Raw genomic sequence first — 23561 nt, 5'->3', positions numbered from 1 at the left:
GTAACTGTATAGTTTTCTTTTCACTGTCTCCATGGTAACTGTAGTTTTCTTTTCACTGTCTCCATGGTGACTGTAGTTTTCTTTTCATTGTCTCCATGGTACCTGTATAGTGTTCATTGTCTCCATGGTAACTGTATAGTTTTCTTTTCACTGTCTCCATGGTAACTGTAGTTTTCTTTTCACTGTCTCCATGGTAACTGTAGTTTTCTTTTCACTGTCTCCATGGTAACCGTATAGTGTTCAGTGTGACTTGTTGAGATAACGGTTATTACCAAACTCAGTGTCAGCATTATTTCATCCTTTACAGCTTCTACTAATCAAGACTTTCCTCCTGATTCCTGAAACAAGAAAACTAAGACTACAACTACATAAACACTAAACTACTTTATCACTTGTTAAACGCAGTAAAACTATAATAAAATAATTTTAAAAAAGCATGCGCGTGATTCTGTCTGACCTTCGTCTCTCTCTCCCTATGAATCTAAAACTTTCTGTTGCACATGCGCAGTAGGAGCTAAGAGTTTCCCAGCTAACGGCTAACAGTTTGCAGGTTCGGTCCGTCTCGGTAACGGTCCGGTCCGTCACCTCCAGGCCCGGTGCAGGTCGGTAACACGGTGCCGGTTCTGCCCTTTAATCTGGCCGGGGAAGCTGCGCTGACTGCCCGCAGAGGCGACAGGGTTAGCTCGCTGTTAGCATCGGAGGCTAGCAGCAGAGAACCAAAACAAACCCGGAGCTAACGGAGGCTAGGCTAACCGAAGCTAACTGAAGCTAACGGAGGCTAAAGCTAACTCAACATGGCGACAGAGGAGAAGAAACCAGAGACAGAAAACATCAAACAGTCTTCTTCCTCCTCTGGATCCAGCAGCAAGGTGAGACACACTGTCATCACACACACACACACACACACACACACACTAGATACACACACATTGGAAACACACACTATAAACAAACACACACACACATTATAAACAAACAAACACACACTAGATACACACACATTAGAAACACACACTACAAACAAACAAACAAACAAACACACACACACACACACACACACACACACACATTAGAAACACACACTACAAACAAACACACACTATAAACAAACAAACACACACACACATTAGAAACACACACACTGGAGATAAACAAACACACACACACTGGAGATAAACAAACACACACACACAATTTATAACACGCACACACAATTTATAACACACACACTACAAACAAACACACACACTAGATACACACAGACTGGAAACTCCAAACACACACACACACACACACACAACTTATAACACACACACAATTTATAATACACACACTAGACACATACACACACATAAGAGCTAGATACACACATCAGGAACACACGAGATACACACACACTGGAGATAAGCAAACACACACACACACACACAATTCATAACACACACAACTTATACAACACACACAGTAGAAACAAACTCACAATTTATAATACACACACTAAACACATACACACACATAAGAGCTAGAAACACACACACATGAGACACACACATCAGAAACACACACACATGGGTCAGTGTGTGTGATGTTCAAGATGATCAGCTGATCACACGTTAACCTCTGCTTTTACCTACACTGTGTGTGTGTGTGTGTGTGTGTGTGTGTGTGTGTCTGTGTGTGTGTGTGTGTCTGTGTCTGTGTCTGTGTCTGTGTGTGTGTGTCTGTGTGTGTGTGTGTGTGTGTGTGTGTGTGTGTGTGTCCAGTCTAACCCGGCCAAACCAAACTACACAGTGAAGTTCACGTTAGCCGGACACACGAAGGCCGTTTCCTCCGTCAAGTTCAGCCCCAACGGAGAATGGCTGGCCAGCTCCTGTAAGATACACACTGAGACACACACTAATACACACACACACACACACACACACACACACACTAATATACACACTGAGACACACACACACTAATACACACATACACACACACTAAGATACACACACACTAATACACACACACTAAGATACACACACACACACACACACACACACACACTAAGATACACACTGACACACACACACTAAGATACACACACACACTAAGATACACACTAATACACACACACACTAATACACACACACACTAAGATACACACTGAGACACACACACTAAGATACACACATACACACTGAGACACATACACACTGAGACACACACACAAACACTAAGATACACACTGAGATACACACTAATACACACACACACTAATACACACACTAAGATACACACTAATACACACACACACTAATATACAGACTGAGACACACACACACACACACTAATATACACACTAAGATACACACTAATACACACACACACTAATATACAGACTGAGACACACACACACACACACTAATATACACACACTGAGACACACACTAATACATACACACTAAGATACACACACACTAAGATACACACTGAGACACACACACTAATACACACACACACACACTAAGATACACACACACACACACACACACTGAGACACACACACACTAATACACACACACTGAGACACACACTAATACACACTGATATACAGACTGAGACACACACACACACACACACACACACACTAATATACACACACTAAGATACACACTGAGACACACTAATACACACACACACTAATATACACACACACTAAGATACACACTGACACACACTAATACACACACACACACACACTAAGATACACACTGAGACACACTCTATGGGTGGCACCTTTCTAATACTATCTATGGGTGGCACCTTCTATACTGTATATGGGTGGCACCTTTCTATACAGTCTATGGGTGACACCTTCTATACTGTCTATGGGTGGCACCTTCTATACAGTCTATGGGTGGCACCTTCTATACAGTCTATGAGTGGCACCTTCCTATACAGTCTATGGGTGGCACCTTCTATACAGTCTATGGGTGGCACCTTTCCTATACAGTCTATGGGTGGCACCTTCTATACAGTCTATGGGTGACACCTTTCTATACAGTCTATGGGTGGCACCTTCTATACAGTCTATGGGTGGCACCTTCTATACAGTCTATGGGTGGCACCTTTCTAATACTATCTATGGGTGGCACCTTCTATACAGTCTATGGGTGGCACTTTCTATACAGTCTATGGGTGGCATCTTCTATACAGTCTATGGGTGGCACCTTCTATACAGTCTATGGGTGGCACTTTCTATACAGTCTATGGGTGGCACCTTTCTACACAGTCTATGGGTGGCACCTTCTATACAGTCTATGGGTGGCACCTTCTATACAGTCTATGGGTGGCACCTTCTATACAGTCTATGAGTGGCACCTTCCTATACAGTCTATGGGTGGCACCTTCTATACAGTCTATGGGTGGCACCTTTCCTATACAGTCTATGGGTGGCACCTTTCTAATACAGTCTATGGGTGACACCTTTCTATACAGTCTATGGGTGGCACCCTTCTATATAGTCTATGGGTGGCACCTTTCTAATACAGTGTATGGGTGGCACCTTTCTATACAGTCTATGGGTGGCACCTTCTATACAGTCTATGAGTGGCACCTTCTATACAGTCTATGGGTGGCACCTTCTATACAGTCTATGAGTGGCACCTTCTATACAGTCTATGGGTGGCACCTTTCTAATACAGTCTATGGGTGGCACCTTCTATACAGTCTATGAGTGGCACCTTCTATACAGTCTATGAGTGGCACCTTCTATACAGTCTATGGGTGGCACCTTCTATACAGTCTATGGGTGGCACCTTCTATACAGTCTATGGGTGGCACCTTCTATACAGTCTATGGGTGGCACCTTCTATACAGTCTATGGGTGGCAGCTTCTATACAGTCTATGGGTGGCACCTTCTATACAGTCTATGGGTGGCACCTTCTATACAGTCTATGGGTGGCACCTTCTATACAGTCTATGAGTGGCACCTTCTATACAGTCTATGAGTGGCACCTTCTATACAGTCTATGGGTGGCACCTTCTATACAGTCTATGGGTGGCACCTTCTATACAGTCTATGGGTGGCACCTTCTATACAGTCTATGGGTGGCACCTTTCTAATACAGTCTATGGGTGGCACCTTCTATACGGTCTATGGGTGGCACCTTCTATACAGTCTATGGGTGGCACCTTCTATACAGTCTATGGGTGGCACCTTCTATACAGTCTATGGGTGGCACCTTCTATACAGTCTATGGGTGGCACTTTCTATACAGTCTATGGGTGGCATCTTCTATACAGTCTATGGGTGGCACCTTTCTACACAGTCTATGGGTGGCACCTTGCTATACAGTCTATGGGTGGCACCCTCTATATAGTCTATGGGTGGAACCTTCTATACAGTCTATGGGTGGCACCTTCTATACAGTCTATGGGTGGCACCTTCTATACAGTCTATGGGTGGCACCTTCTATACAGTCTATGAGTGGCACCTTCCTATACAGTCTATGGGTGGCACCTTCTATACAGTCTATGGGTGGCACCTTTCCTATACAGTCTATGGGTGGCACCTTTCTAATACAGTCTATGGGTGACACCTTTCTATACAGTCTATGGGTGGCACCCTTCTATATAGTCTATGGGTGGCACCTTTCTAATACAGTCTATGGGTGACACCTTTCTATACAGTCTATGGGTGGCACCCTTCTATATAGTCTATGGGTGGCATCTTTCTATACAGTCTATGGTTTGCACCTTCCTAATACTATCTATGGGTGGCACCTTTCTAATACAGTCTATGGGTGGCACCTTCTATACAGTCTATGAGTGGCACCTTCTATACAGTCTATGGGTGGCACCTTCTATACAGTCTATGGGTGGCACCTTTCTAATACAGTCTATGGGTTGCACCTTTCTTATACAGTCTATGGGTGGCACCTTCCTATACAGTCTATGGGTGGCACCTTCTATACAGTCTATGGGTGGCACCTTCTATACAGTCTATGGGTGGCACCTTCTATACAGTCTATGGGTGGCACCTTCTATACAGTCTATGGGTGGCACCTTTCTATACAGTCTATGGGTGGCACTTTCTATACAGTCTATGGGTGGCACCTTCTATACAGTCTATGGGTGGCACCTTCTATACAGTCTATGGGTGGCACCTTCTATACAGTCTATGGGTGGCACCTTCTATACAGTCTATGGGTGGCACCTTTCTTATACAGTCTATGGGTGGCACTTTCTATACAGTCTATTACAGTACAACACTGAGTTACAAATTATAATTACATTTTTTTTTAAATTTATGAAACATGTAAAACTGTTCTGTTTTGTGATATGTTGTCAAAGTAAAATATAATAAACTCCAACGACAGTTAAAGATTAATATATTTTTGCTGACAACCAAAACAATACTTCAACCCAAGTCCTTCCTCTGATGGAAAGGTTCAAGTTCTTCTTTGCATACTTTAGGGTGGTGCCCTTAAAACTCTGGTTTGCAATAACTTCATGGCACAATTACAGCTTATATTTATATTTTTATTTATTTATTTATTTCACTCACACATCAAACACATACACACACACACACACACACACACACACACACATCACACACATCACATCACAACACACTTAAACACACATTACTAAACTAAAAACTAAACAATCAAAGGAAACTTAACATTACTAATAAAATCAAAGGAAACTTAACATTACTAATAAAATCAAAGGAAACTTAACATTACTAATAAAATCAAAGGAAACTTAACATTACTAATAAAATCAAAGGAAACTTAACATTATGAATAAAATCAAAGGAAACTTAACATTACTAATAAAATCAAAGGAAACTTAACATTACTAATAAAATCAAAGGAAACTTAACATTACTAATAAAATCAAAGGAAACTTAACATTCTAAATAAAATCAAAGGAAACTTAACATTACTAAACTAAATAAAATCAACTCTAAACTAAAACTACTTTCTGAAGCACAGAACTTGTGCAACGTTGGCGAGGACGCGTCTGAACAAGTTCCTCCTCCTCGGTAAAAGGTGATGCGTGATGGACGCGGCGACGCATTTCTGGATGGTCCGATCCTCCATCCTGAACAATACTAGCATGTTTGAAGCTTTACCCCATATTCTTCTCAGTTTCCGATAAATTAACTTATCCACGGTTTGGAGATGTTCCGTGGTTATCACAAAATCGTCATGTTCAAATTCCGCCCAAATACACTGGAAGACTCCGTCTACCATTTCCTGGTTCCAGTCGAGGTTCGGTGTCTTCGAGTCTCTGATAACGCGACTCATTAGCTTCTCTATGATTATCCTTAGTGACATCTTATACTTCAGTTTGTCGAAGTCTTGCCTCTCACTCATCTTTGAGCTCCCCCCACTAACCCGAGGCCCACTTAAATACCGCCCCTCCCTTTCCCGATCCCCACTCAACACCTTCTCCTCACTTTCCCGCCCCTCCCTTTCCCTCTCCTCTCTTTCCCTCTCCTCCCTTTCCCTCTCTTCTCTTTCCCTCTCCTCTCTTTCCCTCTCCTTCCTTTCCCTCTCCTCTCTTTCCCGCCCCTCCCTTTCCCTCTCCTCTCTTTCCCTCTCTTCTCTTTCCCTCTCTTCTCTTTCCCTCTCTTCTCTTTCCCTCTCTTCTCTTTCCCTCTCTTCTTTTTCCCTCTCCTCTCTTTCCCACCGCTCCCTTTCCCGCTCCTCCCGTTCCCGCTCCTCACTTTCCCGCTCCTTTTCCTTCTCCCCACTCTTCACCCTCTCTAGTGAAGAGAAGGTGAAGAGTTCCTCCCTTTGTGTTTCCTCTCCACTCCTTATTTGGAAGTCCTCCAGAGTGACTCCACATAAATGTTCTTTTGTGATTTCATTGCTTATTATAGCAGTCACAACCTCGTCCGTATCATCGTTGATCTGAAGCTTGTTCCACCATCTCATTACACTTAGGAAGCCTCTCACCCGGCTGCATATGTCAGTGTAAATGCTTTTTTCTTTCTCTGATGTTTGCTTTGGCGACGGCTTCTCGTCGGACGTCTCACTAACATGACTGTAGATCAGGTCGCTTAGTTGTTTGGAGAATGATAACTTCTCCTCTTTTGTTGCGGACAGAGTCCTTGACAGCTCACTGCCGCTCATAATTGAGTTTTCAAGGAAAGTGTCAATATCGAAAATGAGCACCTGAGTATCTACCTGGGATAATTTAGGGTTTTGGTATTTGGCCCTCAACTGGGCCACGATCCTGTGAATTGAAGACCTGGCGATGGTCTTTGTCAGGAACTCCCTGATCTTTTCTTTTACTCTGTTGAGGTTCATACTGCGCTTTTTCTCTGACCTCTTTACATTGTGGACTTCTTCTTCTATAAGTCCCGCCACATACGAACCGACGACCTCGGTCTTCATAGAGGACTGAATGAGGTCAAACTCCTCGTCTTTCACCTCGTCTAAAAGAGGCTCCAATACATCCGATGTTTGACTTTTAAGAACAGCTTGGACAACTTTTTCCAAGCTGTTAGATTTTAGTTTTGGTCCCAACAGATATGTATCTAAATCATCGATAAGCTCCTCCCACTCATCTTTGACGACTCTGGACTTACTTTGTATGGCGAATATGTTTTTGCCTTTTTTCAAACAATCTCTGAACAATTCACTCGCATAGTGAATCATGTGATTCAGTCTGCGAGGTGGAGTTTCACGTGATGGTTCATTTATATCATTATCATTGCTCATGCTCTCCATCACTTCTTTTAACATTAGCTGTGCTAGCTTTTCTGAACTGGCGCTGTGGGCTCCGTCAGGAACCCCCAGAGCCTGCTGGAAAATTTGTGTTATTGTTTTGTCCAGGACGTTTTCCTGGTTGATGTCTATTTCTTTAATTTGCATCAATGCTTGAATGGTTGTTGATATTGCTGACAATAGTTCAGCGAGTAATTCTGCTATCAATATTTTTGATGCAGTGTCCGGGTTTCCTGTTTCAATCAGGTCCCTCTGTTTAACGGTTAATTTTTCAAAAAAGGATGTTATCACCCTGCAAACTTTCTCCACATCGACATGCATCATGATTTGTGTGGTGTCCATGGCTATTTGTATAGTATGGTTTGATTACTTGGTAGTAGGATTGATTTGCTGTGAGTTTTGAGAACTGTGCTCGGCTTTGTCTTCACTTACTGGTTTGTGAAAATAGGTTGACTTCATGTGGACGGGCAGTCCTATTTCAATACTCTGTTAATATCAAAGCTTTGATCTTAGACTAGATTAAAGGATCAAAGTGAAGTCAAAGTGTGACATCACCGTCCTTATGACATCATACATCAAAGGAATGGAATCCAGAATGTTTCATAGCAACCGTTGCTAGGCACCTATATACTAATCTGATAAAAATATGACAGTTTGCAGGCTGTTGATTTGCACTTACAGTAACGTAACTCTGTAGTAGCATAAAATATAGTGAACGTAAACGATAGACATGTATTAAAATGAATAAAAAAACATACAAGCATACCATGTTTGTCTACATGTTGATTTAATAAATCTTCATACACACACATATATATATATATATATATATATATATATATATATATATATATATATATATATACATTTTGTGAAAGCTGAGTTAAAGCTCTTTTCAAATATGTCTTTATTTATTTCATAGCTTGTCTCTAGCAGATATTACAGTCATCTGAAGTCGGCTGATCAACAGGATTTTACAGGTTTTAAAGACAAACGTTCTAGACTCACAACAGCCAAGTGTCTCTTTACATGGTGTAAAATATGCACAATGGTCACTCTGTCACCCAGCCGCACACAACACCCAGGAATTAGTTAACAGTTCAGTATGTATGTATTTATTATGACAGTCAATGTATTCAACTTTACCATCAAAGTTTATTTTCTCTACATCCATCCATCAATCAATCAATCAATCAATCAATCAATCAATCAATCCATCAATCCATCAATCCATCAATCCATCCATCCATCCATCCATCCATCAATCTTTATTTGTACAGCGTAGGTCCGGGACTGGAATCTGTAATCCGGACGTCTACAGGCCCAGATTACCTGTGAGGAAAATACTAGCATCATTTATATTACTATTAACATTTAAAAGAATCAATATAAAAACATTTCATGGTGATGGAGTCTATAAAAACTAGTGGTGGGTAAAAATATTGATACGTCAATGCTTTGCAATTTATATTTTTCCAATTCAGTATTGATTCATTAAATCCTCTGAATGGATTCAAGCCCCTGGCCAGTCGGGGCGCAGTGAGCAACACCTTTGTGTGATTGGCGTTGGACGGACGGAGGACACACGCGATCTTAGACTAGATTAAAGGATCAAAGTGAAGTCAAAGTGTGACATCACCGTCCTCATGACATCATACATCTAAGGAATGGAATCCAGAATGTTTCATAGCAACCGTTGCTAGGCACCTGTATACTAATCTGATAAAAATATGACAGTTTGCAGGCTGTTGATTTGCACTTAAAGTAACATAACTCTGTAGTAGCATAAAATATAGTGAACATAAACGATAGACATGTATTAAAATGAATAAAAAAACATACAAGCATACCATGTTTGTCTACATGTTGTTTTAATAAATCTTCATACACACATATATATACATATACATTTTGTGAAAGCTGAATTAAATCTCTTTTCAAATACGTCTTTATTTATTTCATAGCTTGTCTCTAGCAGATATTACAGTGATCTGAAGTCGGCTGATCAACAGGATTTTTCAGGTTTTAAAGACGAACGTTCTAGACTCACAACAGCCAAGTGTCTCTTTACATGGTGTAAAATATGCACAATGGTCACTCTGTCACCCAGCCGCACACAACACCCAGGAATTAGTTAACAGTTCAGTATGTATGTATTTATTATGACAGTCAATGTATTCAACTTTACCATCAAAGTTTATTTTCTCTACATCAATCAATCAATCAATCCATCAATCAATCAATCTTAATTTGTACAGCGTAGGTCCGGGACTGGAATCTGTCATCCGGACGTCTACAGGCCCAGATTACCTGTGAGGAAAATACTAGCATCATTTATATTACTATTAACATTTAAAAGAATCAATATAAAAACATTTCATGGTGATGGAGTCTATAAAAACTAGTGGTGGGTAAAAATATAGATTCGTCAATGCTTTGCAATTTATATTTTTCCAATTCAGTATCGATTCATTATTCATCCTCTGAATGGATTCAAACCCCTGGCCAGTCGGGGCGCAGTGAGCAACACCTTTGTGTGATTGGCGTTGAACGGACGGAGGACGTACGCGACCAAATTTCTACTTTCTACATAATTCTACTTTGATTATTACTGAGGTTGTACTAAGTGGTGGTGTACTTGGGTGCATTACACTGAATGGTGTTCTTAATATTTTGCCCTCCTCATGTATGTTAATGGAGTGGACACAATATTAAGAAGACCTTTCAATATAATTCACCCTAATACACCTTCTTGTCCTTTCTACACCTTTCTATACAGTCTATGGGTGGCACCTTCTATACAGTCTATGGGTGGCACCTTCTATACAGTCTATGGGTGGCACCTTCTATACAGTCTATGGGTGGCACCTTTCTTATACAGTCTATGGGTGGCACCTTCCTATACAGTCTATGGGTGGCACCTCCTATACAGTCTATGGGTGGCACCTTTCTAATACAGTCTATGGTGGCACCTTTCTATACAGTCTATGGGTGGCACCTTCTATACAGTCTATGGGTGGCACCTTCTATACAGTCTATGGGTGGCACCTTCCTATACAGTCTATGGGTGGCATCTTCTATACAGTCTATGGGTGGCACCTTCTATACAGTCTATGGGTGGCACCTTTCTAATACAGTCTATGGGTGGCACCTTCTATACAGTCTATGGGTGGCACCTCCTATACAGTCTATGGGTGGCACCTTCTATACAGTCTATGGGTGGCTCCTTTCTATACAGTCTATGGGTGGCACCTTCTATACAGTCTATGGGTGGCACCTTCTATACAGTCTATGGGTGGCACCTTCTATACAGTCTATGGGTGGCACCTTCTATACAGTCTATGGGTGGCATCTTTCTATACAGTCTATGGGTGGCACCTTCTATACTGTATATGGGTGACACCTTTCTATACAGTCTATGGGTGACACCTTCCTATACTGTATATGGGTGGCATCTTTCTATACAGTCTATGGGTGGCACCTTCTATACAGTCTATGGGTGGCACCTTTCTTATACAGTCTATGGGTGGCACCTTTCTAATACAGTCTATGGGTGGCACCTTTCTAATACAGTCTATGGGTGGCACCTTCTATACAGTCTATGGGTGGCACCTTTCTAATACAGTCTATGGGTGGCATCTTCTATACAGTCTATGGGTTGCACCTTTCTTATACAGTCTATGGGTGGCACCTTTTTAATACAGTCTGTGGGTGGCACCTTTCTTATATGGGTGGCACCTTTCTATATAGTCTATGGGTGGCACCTTCTATACAGTCTATTACAGTACAACACTGAGTTACAAATTATAATTACATTTTTTTTTTTTAATTGATGAAATGTGTAAAACTGTTCTGTTTTGTGATATGTTGTCAAAGTAAAATATAATAAACTCCAACGACAGTTAAAGATTAATATATTTTTGCTGACAACCAAAACAATACTTCAATCCAAGTCCTTCCTCTGATGGAAAGGTTCAAGTTCTTCTTTGCATACTTTAGGGTGGTGTCCTTAAAACTCTGGTTTGCAATAACTTCATGACACAATTACAGCTTATATTTATATTTTTATTTATGTATTTATTTATTTCACACACACACACACACACACATACATCACAACACATCACACATAAACACACATTACTAAACTAAAAACTAAACAATCAAAGGAAACTTAACATTACTAATAAAATCAAAGGAAACTTAACATTACTAATAAAATCAAAGGAAACTTAACATTACTGAATAAATCAAAGGAAACTTAACATTATAAATAAAATCAAAGGAAACTTAACATTACTAATAAAATCAAAGGAAACTTAACATTATAAATAAAATCAAAGGAAACTTAACATTACTAATAAAATCAAAGGAAACTTAACATTATAAATAAAATCAAAGGAAACTTAACATTACTAAACTAAATAAAATCAACTCTAAACTAAAACTACTTCCTGAAGCACAGAACTTGTCCAACGTTGGCGAGGACGCGTCTGAACACGTTCCTCCTCCTCGGTAAAAGGTGATGCGTGATCGACGCGGCGACGCATTTCTGGATGGTCCGATCTTCCATCCTGAACAATACTAGCATGTTTGAAGCTTTACCCCATATTCTTCTCAGTTTCCGATAAATTAATTTATCCACGGTTTGCAGATGTTCCGTGGTTATCACAAAATCGTCATGTTCAAATTCCGCCCATATACACTGGAAGACTCCGTCTACCATTTCCTGGTTCCAGTCGAGGTTCGGTGTCTTCGAGTCTCTGATAACGCGACTCATTAGCTTCTCTATGATTATCCTCAGTGACATCTTATACTTCAGTTTATCGAAGTCTTGCCTCTCACTCATCTTTGAGCTCCCCCCACTAACCCGAGGCCCACTTAAATACCGCCCCTCCCTTTCCCGATCCCCACTCAACACCTTCTCCTGACTTTCCCGCCCCTCCCTTTCCCTCTCCTCTCTTTCCTTCTCCTCTCTTTCCTTCTCTTCTCTTTCCCTCTCCTCTCTTTCCCTCTCCTCTCTTTCCCTCTCTTCTCTTTCCCTCTCCTCCCTTTCCCGCCCCTCCCTTTCCCTCTCTTCCCTTTCCCGCTCCTCCCGTTCCCGCTCCTCACTTTCCCGCTCCTTTTCCTTCTCCCCACTCTTCACCCTCTCAAGTGAAGAGAAGGTGAAGAGTTCCTCCCTTTGTGTTTCCTCTCCACTCCTTATTTGGAAGTCCTCCAGAGTGACTCCACATAAATGTTCTTTTGTGATTTCATTGCTTACTATAGCAGTCACAACCTCGTCCGTATCATCGTTGATCTGAAGCTTGTTCCACCATCTCATTATACTTAGGAAGCCTCTCACCCGGCTGCATATGTCAGTGTAAATGCTATTTTCTTTCTCTGATGTTTGCTTTGGCGACGGCTTCTTGTCGGACGTGTCACTAACATGACTGTAGATCAGGTCGCTTAGTTGTTTGGAGAATGATAACTTCTCCTCTTTTGTTGCGGACAGTGTCCTTGACAGCTCACTGCCGCTCATAATTGAGTTTTCAAGGAAAGTGTCAATATCGAAAATGAGCACCTGAGTATCTACCTGGGATAATTTAGGGTTTTGGTATTTGGCCCTCAACTGGGCCACGATCCTGTGAATTGAAGACCTGGCGATGGTCTTTGTCAGGAACTCCCTGATCTTTTCTTTTGTTCTGTTGAGGTTCATACTGCGCTTTTTCTCTGACCTCTTTACATTGTGGACTTCTTCTTCTATAAGTCCAGCCACATATGAACCGACGACCTCGGTCTTCATAGAGGACTGAATGAGGTCAAACTCCTCGTCTTTCACCTCGTCTAAAAGAGGCTCCAATACATCCGATGTTTGACTTTTAAGAACAGCTTGGACAACTTTTTCCAAGCTGTTAGATTTTAGTTTTGGTCCCAACAGATATGTATCTAAATCATCGATAAGCTCCTCCCACTCATCTTTGACGACTCTGGACTTACTTTGTATGGCGAATATGTTTTTGCCTTTTTTCAAACAATCTCTGAACAATTCACTCGCATAGTGAATCATGTGATTCAGTCTGCGAGGTGGAGTTTCACGTGATGGTTCATTTATATCATTATCATTGCTCATGCCCTCCATCACTTCTTTTAACATTAGCTGTGCAAGCTTTTCTGAACTGGCGCTGTGGGCTCCGTCAGGAACCCCCAGAGCCTGCTGGAAAATTTGTGTTATTGTTTTGTCCAGGACGTTTTCCTGTTTGATGTCTATTTCTTTAATTTGCAATAATGCTTGAATCGTTGTTGACATTGCTGACAATAGTTCAGCGAGTAATTCTGCTATCAATATTTTTGATGCAGTGTCCGGGTTTCCTGTCTCAATCAGGTCCCTCTGTTTAACGGTTAATTTTTCAAAAAAGGATGTTATCACCCTGCAAACTTTCTCCACATCGACGTGCATCATGATTTGTGTGGTGTCCATTGCTATTTGTATAGTATGGTTTGATTACTTGGTAGTAGGATTGAGTTGCTGTGAGTTTTGAGAACTGTGCTCGGCTTTGTCTTCACGTACTGGTTTGTGAAAATAGGTTGACTTCATGTGGACGGGCAGTCCTATTTCAATACTCTGTTAATATCAAGGCTTTGATCTTAGACTAGATTAAAGGATCAAAGTGAAGTCAAAGTGTGACATCACCGTCCTCATGACATCATACATCTAAGGAATGGAATCCAGAATGTTTCATAGCAACCGTTGCTAGGCACCTGTATACTAATCTGATAAAAATATGACAGTTTGCAGGCTGTTGATTTGCACTTACAGTAACGTAACACTGTAGTAGCATAAAATATAGTGAAAATAAACGATAGACATGTATTAAAATGATTAAAAAAACATACAAGCATACCATGTTTGTCTACATGTTGTTTGATAAATCTTCATACACATATATATATATATATATATATATATATATACATTTTGTGAAAGCTGAATTAAAGCTCTTTTCAAATATGTCTTTATTTATTTCATAGCTTGTCTCTAGCAGATATTACAGTGATCTGAAGTCGGCTGATCAACAGGATTTTTCAGGTTTTGAAGACGAACGTTCTAGACTCACAACAGCCAAGTGTCTCTTTACATGGTGTAAAATATGCACAATGGTCACTCTGTCACCCAGCCACACACAACACCCAGGAATTAGTTAACAGTTCAGTATGTATGTATTTATTATGACATTCACTGTATTCAACTTTACCATCAAAGTTTATTTTCTCTACATCAATCCATCCATCCATCCATCAATCTTTATCTATACAGCGTAGGTCCGGGACTGGAATCTGTCATCTAGACGTCTACAGGCCCAGATTACCTGTGAGGAAAATACTAGCATCATTTATATTACTATTAACATTTAAAAGAATCAATATAAAAACATTTCATGGTGATGGAGTCTATAAAAACTAGTGGTGGGTAAAAATATAGATTCGTCAATGCTTTGCAATTTATATTTTTCCAATTCAGTATTGATTCATTAAATCCTCTGAATGGATTCAAGCCCCTGGCCAGTCAGGGCGCAGTGAGCAACACCTTTGTGTGATTGGCGTTGGACAGACGGAGGACGTACGCGACCAAATTTCTACTTTCTACATAATTCTACTTTGATTATTACTGAGGTTGTACTAAGTGGTGGTGGCGGACTTGGGTGCATTACACTGAATGGTGTTCTTAATATTTTGCCCTCCTCATGTATGTTAATGGAGTGGACACAATATTAAGAACACCTTTCAATATAATTCACCCTAATACACATTCTTGTCAAAAAATGTATACAGTACAGTAGACATGTTTTTATCACTTTTTTGACAATGTCAACAAAAACTGAAAATGTATAAACTCCAAAAAAGCAGAATTTATATCAGAGCTGTTTTATTGGATTGAACTAGAAAATTCCAGGGACATTTTGAGTGCCACGGGGCTACCGCCGGGATGAGTACATGATTTATTTTTTCTTTATGAATGTACTTTATTCTCAACTTAACATCCCTGAAAATATTAAGTAGCCTAAATGTTATTATCATATTTAAGCATAAATAATATTTATTTAAACTAATTAAGTAAAGTCTACTTCATTTTTTCCACAGACAGGAACATCACTGTTATGAAATTATTATGTAAATCTTCAAATCATTTATAGAGTAGATTTTATTATACTTTTTATTTTAAATTTCTTGGTTGTATGAAATTATATTATGTACATTTTGTTTATCTTCTATTGATAAATGTTGAATCTTTTTATACATCACAAATCATATAACTACAATACAAAACAATAAAACTATTTATTGTGTCCTCAGTAAACATGAATTAATCCATTCAAATGAATTAGCTCAGTTAACTGGCAAAACAGACAGACAGGTAGAATTAGCCAATCACAAACAAGTAGCTCAGTTTCTGCCCAGTGACAGGTTGCTAAGGGCAGCTAAGGCCCTACGGTTGCTAAGGGCAGCTAAGGCTCTATGGTTGCTACGGCGATGTGAGAATGTGCTTGGAAAACATTCTGAAAATTCTGAAGAATTTGGCTTCTGACAAGGTCCCGAACAATTACAAACTGTGAGAAAACCGTAACTCCTGTCCAAAAACTGAAAACACCGTGAGAGACACAGAAGCCGGCAGATTCTGACAGTGTTTATTTTATTCACATATTCATTAAAATGAGCGAGTAAGCTCAGTGTGAAGACAGAGTGAGATTCTTTGGGGGAAAAAAGATGATTACATTAGGTTTAATAGAGAGCGAGACAGGGATTGCTGCCGGTCTCGGCTCCCCGTTTAAATTTTGTGCGGACCCCGCCTGTCAAAGTCACATTTTATGAATCCCAACACCTATGTCTACATTTTGACAAAAAATTATTTGTCTCCTTTTTACAGTTTGGCCGTGAGCTCGAGTTAAAAATAAAAATGAAGGTTATTTTTTACTGCTTCTCACACTCTAGCTAACTGCTGCTTCCACTCTAACTTTGAAGAAAAAGTGATTTCCACTCCTCGTTTGACTGCTCATAGTTTGAAAAGTTTACATGTTATGGTAAAACAGTTTGGTGTTTTTCCAGAGAGGACAAGTTTTCCTCCGTTTTAAAGTTTGAATCACGTTTCTACATGCACGTATGAGAGAGCTAGGTGACTCTGAAAAAATGTGGAAAAAGGTGAAATTTTTGGGGGTTTTCAAAAAATTCCCTCGGAGCTGAGCAGCCGTGGCACTGATTATATTACACATGTTCCTAATGGTGACTGTAGATCAGAGAATAAAACTAAAGTCAACTAAAGTATTTACTAAATAACTCATTATTATATAATATAGTTCAGAGAGTAAGAATAGGACAAGCTGCGACCTATAGCCCCCCAACAAAGTAAAATCCCCCATTTAAGGGGGGAATTCCCCCTAAAAAAAAATGAATTTCAGGCCCTGCTAATACACACACACACATTAATACACACACACACACACATTAATACACACACACACACAGAGCCACACACACACATTAATACATACACACACACACACACACACACACATTAATACACACACACATTAATACACACACACATTAATACACACACACACACACACACACACACACACACACACACACATTAATACACACACACATTAATACACACACATTAATACACACACACACACACACATTAATACACACACACACACATTAATACACACACACACACACACACACATTAATACACACACACACACACACATTAATACACACACACACACACACACACACACACACACACACACACACATTAATACACACACACATTAATACACACACACACACACACATTAATACACACACACACACACACATTAATACACACACACACACATTAATACACACATATTAATACACACACACACAGACATTAATACACACACACAGAGCCACACACACACACACACATTAATACACACACATTAATACACACACACACACACACACACACAGACATTAATACACACACACACACACACACACACACACAGACAATAATACACACACACACACAGAGCCACACACACACACACACACAGACATTAATACACACACACACACACACACACACACACACAGACATTAATACACACACACACAGAGCCACACACACACACAGACATTAATACACACACACACATTAATACACACACACACAGAACCACAGCCACACACACTCATACAGACATCTGAGTAGTGATGTGATGTTGTAGTAACCATGGTAACGTCTCTGTGCAGCTGCTGATAAGCTGATAAAGATTTGGGGAGCGTACGACGGCAAGTTTGAGAAATCCATCGTTGGACACAAACTGGTGAGTCTCCTGAACCTGAGACTGGTTCCAGTTCTGATCCTGGTACTGATACTGGTTTATTCCTCTCTCTCTCTCTGTGTGTGTGTGTGTGTGTGTGTGTGTGTGTGTGTGTGTGTGTGTGTGTGTGTGTGTGTGTGTAGGGGATATCAGACGTCTCCTGGTCTTCAGACTCCAACCTGCTGGTTTCTGCTTCTGACGACAAAACACTGAAGATCTGGGACAATAACTCTGTAAGAAACACACACACACACACACACACACACACACACACATGAAATATACACACATTAGAAACACACATACATATATTATGACAGAGAGGAAAAGCTTTACATACAGATATAAATGATAACGTAACTCATCATTATTGTATCAGTAATAAGTTTATTTCTATTTTTCCGTGTGTGTGTGTGTGTGTGTGTGTGTGTGTGTGTGTGTGTGTGTGTGTGTGTGTGTGTGTGTGTGTGTGTGTGTGTGTGTGTGTGTGTGTGTGTGTGTGTGTGTCTTCAGGGCAAGTGTCTGAAGACTCTGAAGGGTCACAGTAACTACGTCTTCTGCTGTAACTTCAACCCTCAGTCCAACCTGGTGGTGTCAGGATCGGTACGCTGCTATACACCTTCCTTCACCATCCTAGACCTTCCTTCACCATCCTACACCTTCCTTCACCATCCTAGACCTTCCTTCATCATCCTACACCTTACACCTTCCTTCACCATCCTACACCTTCCTTCACCATCCTACACCTTCCTTCACCATCCTACACCTTCACCATCCTACACCTTCACCATCCTACACCTTCCTTCACCATCCTACACCTTTACCATCCTACACCTTCACCATCCTACACCTTTACCATCCTACACCTTCCTTCACCATCCTACACCTTCACCATCCTTCACCATCCTAGACCTTCCTTCACCATCCTACACCTTTACCATCCTACACCTTCACCATCCTACACCTTCCTTCACCATCCTACACCTTCCTTCACCATCCTACACCTTTACCATCCTACACCTTCACCATCCTACACATTCCTTCACCATCCTACACTTTCACCATCCTACACCTTCACCATCCTACACCTTCCTTCACCATCCTAGACCTTCACCATCCCTCTCTCTCTCTCTGTAGTTTGATGAGAGTGTTCGTATCTGGGATGTGAAGACGGGGAAATGTCTGAAGACTCTTCCGGCACACTCTGACCCGGTCTCTGCAGTAAGTCCTGACCTCTGACCTCTGACCAATGAGACAGTGAGTTCTCTCTGATGACCTTTGACCCTGTCCTGGTGTTTTTCCAGGTTCACTTCAACAGAGACGGATCGCTCATCGTCTCCAGCAGCTACGACGGCCTCTGGTACGTTTACATTCTCAATAAAACACCATCAACTAGTTTGGGTTTAACAAACGTGATGCTGCTTTTAAAACTAGTTTAACTTTTGAGTTGCTCATTTTGCCAAACCTTATTTGTCACTGAGCGTCCTTAACTGTGATCCAGAGTTAGAAAAGTGAACTTTACTGCTCCGTGTTAAAAACCTCTTTGTGTTTTCCTCTGCAGTCGTATCTGGGACACAGCGTCAGGACAGTGTTTGAAGACTCTGATAGGTCAGTAACATCTGTCTGTAGACTGATAGGTCAGTAACATCTGTCTGTAGACTGATAGGTCAGTAACATCTGTCTGTAGACTGATAGGTCAGTAACATCTGTCTGTAGACTGATAGGTCAGTAACATCTGTCTGCAGACTGATAGGTCAGTAACATCTGTCTGTAGACTGATAGGTCAGTAACATCTGTCTACAGACTGATAGGTCAGTAACATCTGTCTGTAGACTGATAGGTCAGTAACATCTGTAGACTGATAGGTCAGTAACATCTGTAGACTGATAGGTCAGTAACATCTGTAGACTGATAGGTCAGTAACATCTGTCTGCAGACTGATAGGTCAGTAACATCTGTCTGCAGACTGATAGGTCAGTAACATCTGTCTGTAGACTGATAGGTCAGTAACATCTGTCTGTAGACTGATAGGTCAGTAACATCTGTCTGCAGACTGATAGTTCAGTAACATCTGTCTACAGACTGATAGGTCAGTAACATCTGTCTGTAGACTGATGGGTCAGTAACATCTGTCTGTAGACTGATAGGTCAGTAACATCTGTCTGCAGACTGATAGGTCAGTAACATCTGTCTGCAGACTGATAGGTCAGTAACATCTGTCTGTAGACTGCAGACCCTGTATAGATGTAGATCTGGGATGAGTAGATGTAGATCTGGGATGAATAGATGTAGATCTGGGATGAGTAGATGTAGATCTGGGATGAGTAGATGTAGGTCTGGGATGAGTAGATGTAGGTCTGGGATGAGTAGATGTAGATCTGGGATGAATAGATGTAGGTGTGGGATGTATAGATGTAGATCTGGGATGAGTAGATGTAGGTCTGGGATGAGTAGATGTAGATCTGGGATATATAGATGTGACAGTAATCTGTGTTTCTCCTCAGATGACGACAACCCTCCCGTCTCTTTCGTCAAGTTTTCTCCAAACGGCAAATACATCCTGGCTGCTACTCTGGACAAGTCAGTATGACAGCTGATCAGTAACAGTTAGCTTCACGCTGAGCTTACTAGCATTAAACATCACGTTGATCATTCTGAACACTCTGGTCTGATGTGAAGCTGTATCAGTAGGTAGGAGGCAGCAGTGAGTGTTAGTGATGAATGAGAGTCTAACGCTGCGCTCTGCTCTACAGCACACTGAAGCTCTGGGACTACAGCAAAGGAAAGGTACGTCTCCTCTCTGGCTTCATTTAAAGCTTTACTGAAAGTTACAAGAACTATTCTGCCAAAGCATCAAAGTACAAACTGACCGCCGACCGTAGGAGCTCCCATGCAGGTATGATTTAATAAAGCAGGACGTTTCCTGCCGTACTCGTCCCACAGCCTTCCTACAGACCGTTATAGCAAACATGCATGGACATAGAAATATATACATATACATCTAGATTAGGGTTGGTCCGATGGCCGATGGGGTGTCCATTGCCGATTCCTTCCATCTTCCCTCCTCCCTTCCTTTCTTCCTTCCATCTTCCTTCTTTCCTTCCTTCCTCCCTTCCTTTCTTCCTTCCATCTTCCTTCTTTCCTTCCTCCCTCCCTTCCTTTCTTCCTTCCATCTTCCTTCCTTCCTTCCTTCCTTTCTTCCTTCCTTCCTTTCTTCCTTCCACCTTCCTTCTTTTCTTCCTTCCACCTTCCTTCTTTCCTTCCTTCCTTCCTCCCTTCCTTTCTTCCTTCCATTTTCCTTCTTTCTTTCCTTCCTTCCTCCCTTCCTTTCTTCCTTCCACCTTCCTTCTTTCCTTCCATCCATCGTCCTTCTTTCCTTTCTTCCTCCCTTCCTTTCTTCCTTCCTTCCTTCCTTCCTTCCTTCCTTCCTTCCTTCCTTCCTTCCTCCCTTCCTTTCTTCCTTCCATTTTCCTTCTTTCTTTCCTTCCTTCCTCCCTTCCTTTCTTCCTTCCTCCCTTCCTTCTTTCCTTCCTTCCTCCCTTCCTTTCTTCCTTCCATCTTCCTTCTTTCCTTCCTTCCTTCCTTCCTCACTTCCTTTCTTCCTTCTTTCCTTCCTTCCTTCTTCCTTTCTTCCTTCCACCTTCCTTCTTTTCTTCCTTCCACCTTCCTTCTTTCCTTCCTTCCTCCCTTCCTTTCTTCCTTCCATCTTCCTTCTTTCCTTCGTCCCTCCCTTCCTTTCTTCCTTCCATCTTCCTTTCCTTCCTTCCTCCCTTGCTTTCTTCCTTCCATCTTCCTTCTTTCCTTCCTTCCTCCCTTCCTTTCTTCCTTCCACCTTCCTTCTTTCCTTCTTTCCATCTTCCTACTTTCCTTCCTTCCTCCCTTCCTTTCTTCCTTCCATCTTCCTTCTTTCCTTCCTTCCTCCCTTCCTTTCTTCCTTCCATCTTCCTTTTTTCCTTCCTTCTTGCCTTCCTCCCTTCCTTTCTTCCTTCCATCTTCCTTCTTTCCTTCCTTCTATCTTCCTTCTTTCCTTCCTTCCATCTTCCTTCTTTCCTTCCTTCCTCCTTTCCTTTCTTCCTTCCATCTTCCGTCTTTCCTTCCTTCCTCCCTTCCTTTCTTCCTTCCACCTTCCTTCTTTCCTTCCTTCCATCTTCCTACTTTCCTTCCTTCCTCCCTTCTTTCCTTCTTTCCATCTTCCTTCTTTCCTTCCTTCCTCCCTTCCTTTCTTCCTTCCACCTTCCTTCTTTCCTTCCTTCCATCTTCCTTCTTTCCTTCCTTCCTCCCTTCCAACTTCCTTCTTTTCTTCCTTCCATCTTCCTTCTTTCCTTCCTTCTTTCCTTCCTTCCATCTTCCTTCCTTCCTTCCTTCCTTCCTTCCTTCCTTTCCTCCTTCCCTGGTCATTTCAAGCAACACTAAATGCAACGAGGAGACATTATGCATATATGGGTTCCCAGTCCGACCATTTATTGTGTATTATTTTATCATTATTAAGGCAAAATAACTGAATGTATGTCCATGGACATTATAATGAATAGACTATAGGTTTAATATTAGTTTACATCCAGCGTGCTGCGTGGACTTCATTACATCTGCTGCACCGCTGCTACCACAATTATAAAATGCTAAGTTTCTACAGTCTGTGACTGTGACCCTCATAAAAGTCATGTTTTACAACAGTGTTGGTGTCACGCTACATAAACACAGTAATATGAGTAATAATCTAATACTGTCTGAGTGTCTCTGCTGGTTTAACATCTCCTCTCCTTGTCTCAGTGTCTGAAGACGTACACCGGACATAAGAATGAGAAGTACTGCATCTTCGCTAACTTCTCCGTCACAGGAGGGAAGGTCAGTATTTAATTTTTAGGCTCTGTTCCAAACCTCATCCTTTCCTTCCTCCCTTCCTTCTTTCCTTTCCTACCCCTTTACTAACTCTGGAACTCAGGAAAGAAGGAAGGGAGGAAGAAGGAGGACGGAAAGGAGGGAGGTAGGAAGGAAGGAGGGAGGAAGGAAGGGAGGGAGGGAGGGAGGAAGGAAGGAAGGAAGGGAGGAGGAAGGAGGAAGGAAAGGAGGGAGGAAGGAAGGAAGGAAGAAAAGAAAGAAGGAACAGTCAAAACATCTTCTCACATACTCTAAATCACTATGCAGTTAAACACACTACATACTTCACATGACGTCAGAGTTAGTAGAGTAGTAGGAAAGGAAAGGAAGGAAGGAGGAAGGAAGGAAGGTTAGTAGAGTAGTAGGAAAGGATGCGGTTTGGAACAGAGCCTCAGTGTGATCAGATTAAAGTGTGTTTCTATCTGGTGTGGTGGTGTTTGACCTTTGACCCCTGTGTGTCTGTCTCTCTGTGTTTCTGTGTGTGTGTGTGTGTGTCTCTCTCTGTGTGTGTGTGTGTGTGTGTGTGTGTGTGTGTGTGTGTGTGTGTGTGTCTCAGTGGATCGTGTCGGGCTCGGAGGACAGCATGGT

General features: G+C 41.3%; 1 protein-coding gene across 1 annotated transcript in view; it reads left to right on the top strand.

The window, feature by feature from the left end:
* Positions 1–552: 552 nt before the first annotated feature.
* LOC128364356 (WD repeat-containing protein 5-like) overlaps positions 553–23561 on the top strand; it is a 26210-nt gene continuing 3201 nt past the window's right edge. The window contains exons 1-12 of the mRNA XM_053324893.1: positions 553–869; positions 1764–1872; positions 18025–18098; positions 18239–18328; positions 18609–18698; positions 19233–19316; positions 19400–19455; positions 19657–19703; positions 20600–20675; positions 20849–20882; positions 22866–22940; positions 23530–23561. The exon at positions 23530–23561 is cut by the window's right edge and continues 56 nt beyond it. Of these exons, the coding sequence (XP_053180868.1) occupies positions 795–869; positions 1764–1872; positions 18025–18098; positions 18239–18328; positions 18609–18698; positions 19233–19316; positions 19400–19455; positions 19657–19703; positions 20600–20675; positions 20849–20882; positions 22866–22940; positions 23530–23561 (842 nt within the window). The 5' untranslated portion in view covers positions 553–794. The remainder of the gene's footprint in view (positions 870–1763; positions 1873–18024; positions 18099–18238; positions 18329–18608; positions 18699–19232; positions 19317–19399; positions 19456–19656; positions 19704–20599; positions 20676–20848; positions 20883–22865; positions 22941–23529) is intronic.

Source organism: Scomber japonicus, chromosome 9 (assembly GCF_027409825.1).
Source record: "Scomber japonicus isolate fScoJap1 chromosome 9, fScoJap1.pri, whole genome shotgun sequence".
NCBI classification, from domain to species: Eukaryota; Metazoa; Chordata; class Actinopteri; order Scombriformes; family Scombridae; genus Scomber; species Scomber japonicus.
The sequence above is the reverse complement of the archived record's forward strand: the minus strand, read 5'-3'. Positions and strand labels throughout refer to the sequence as shown.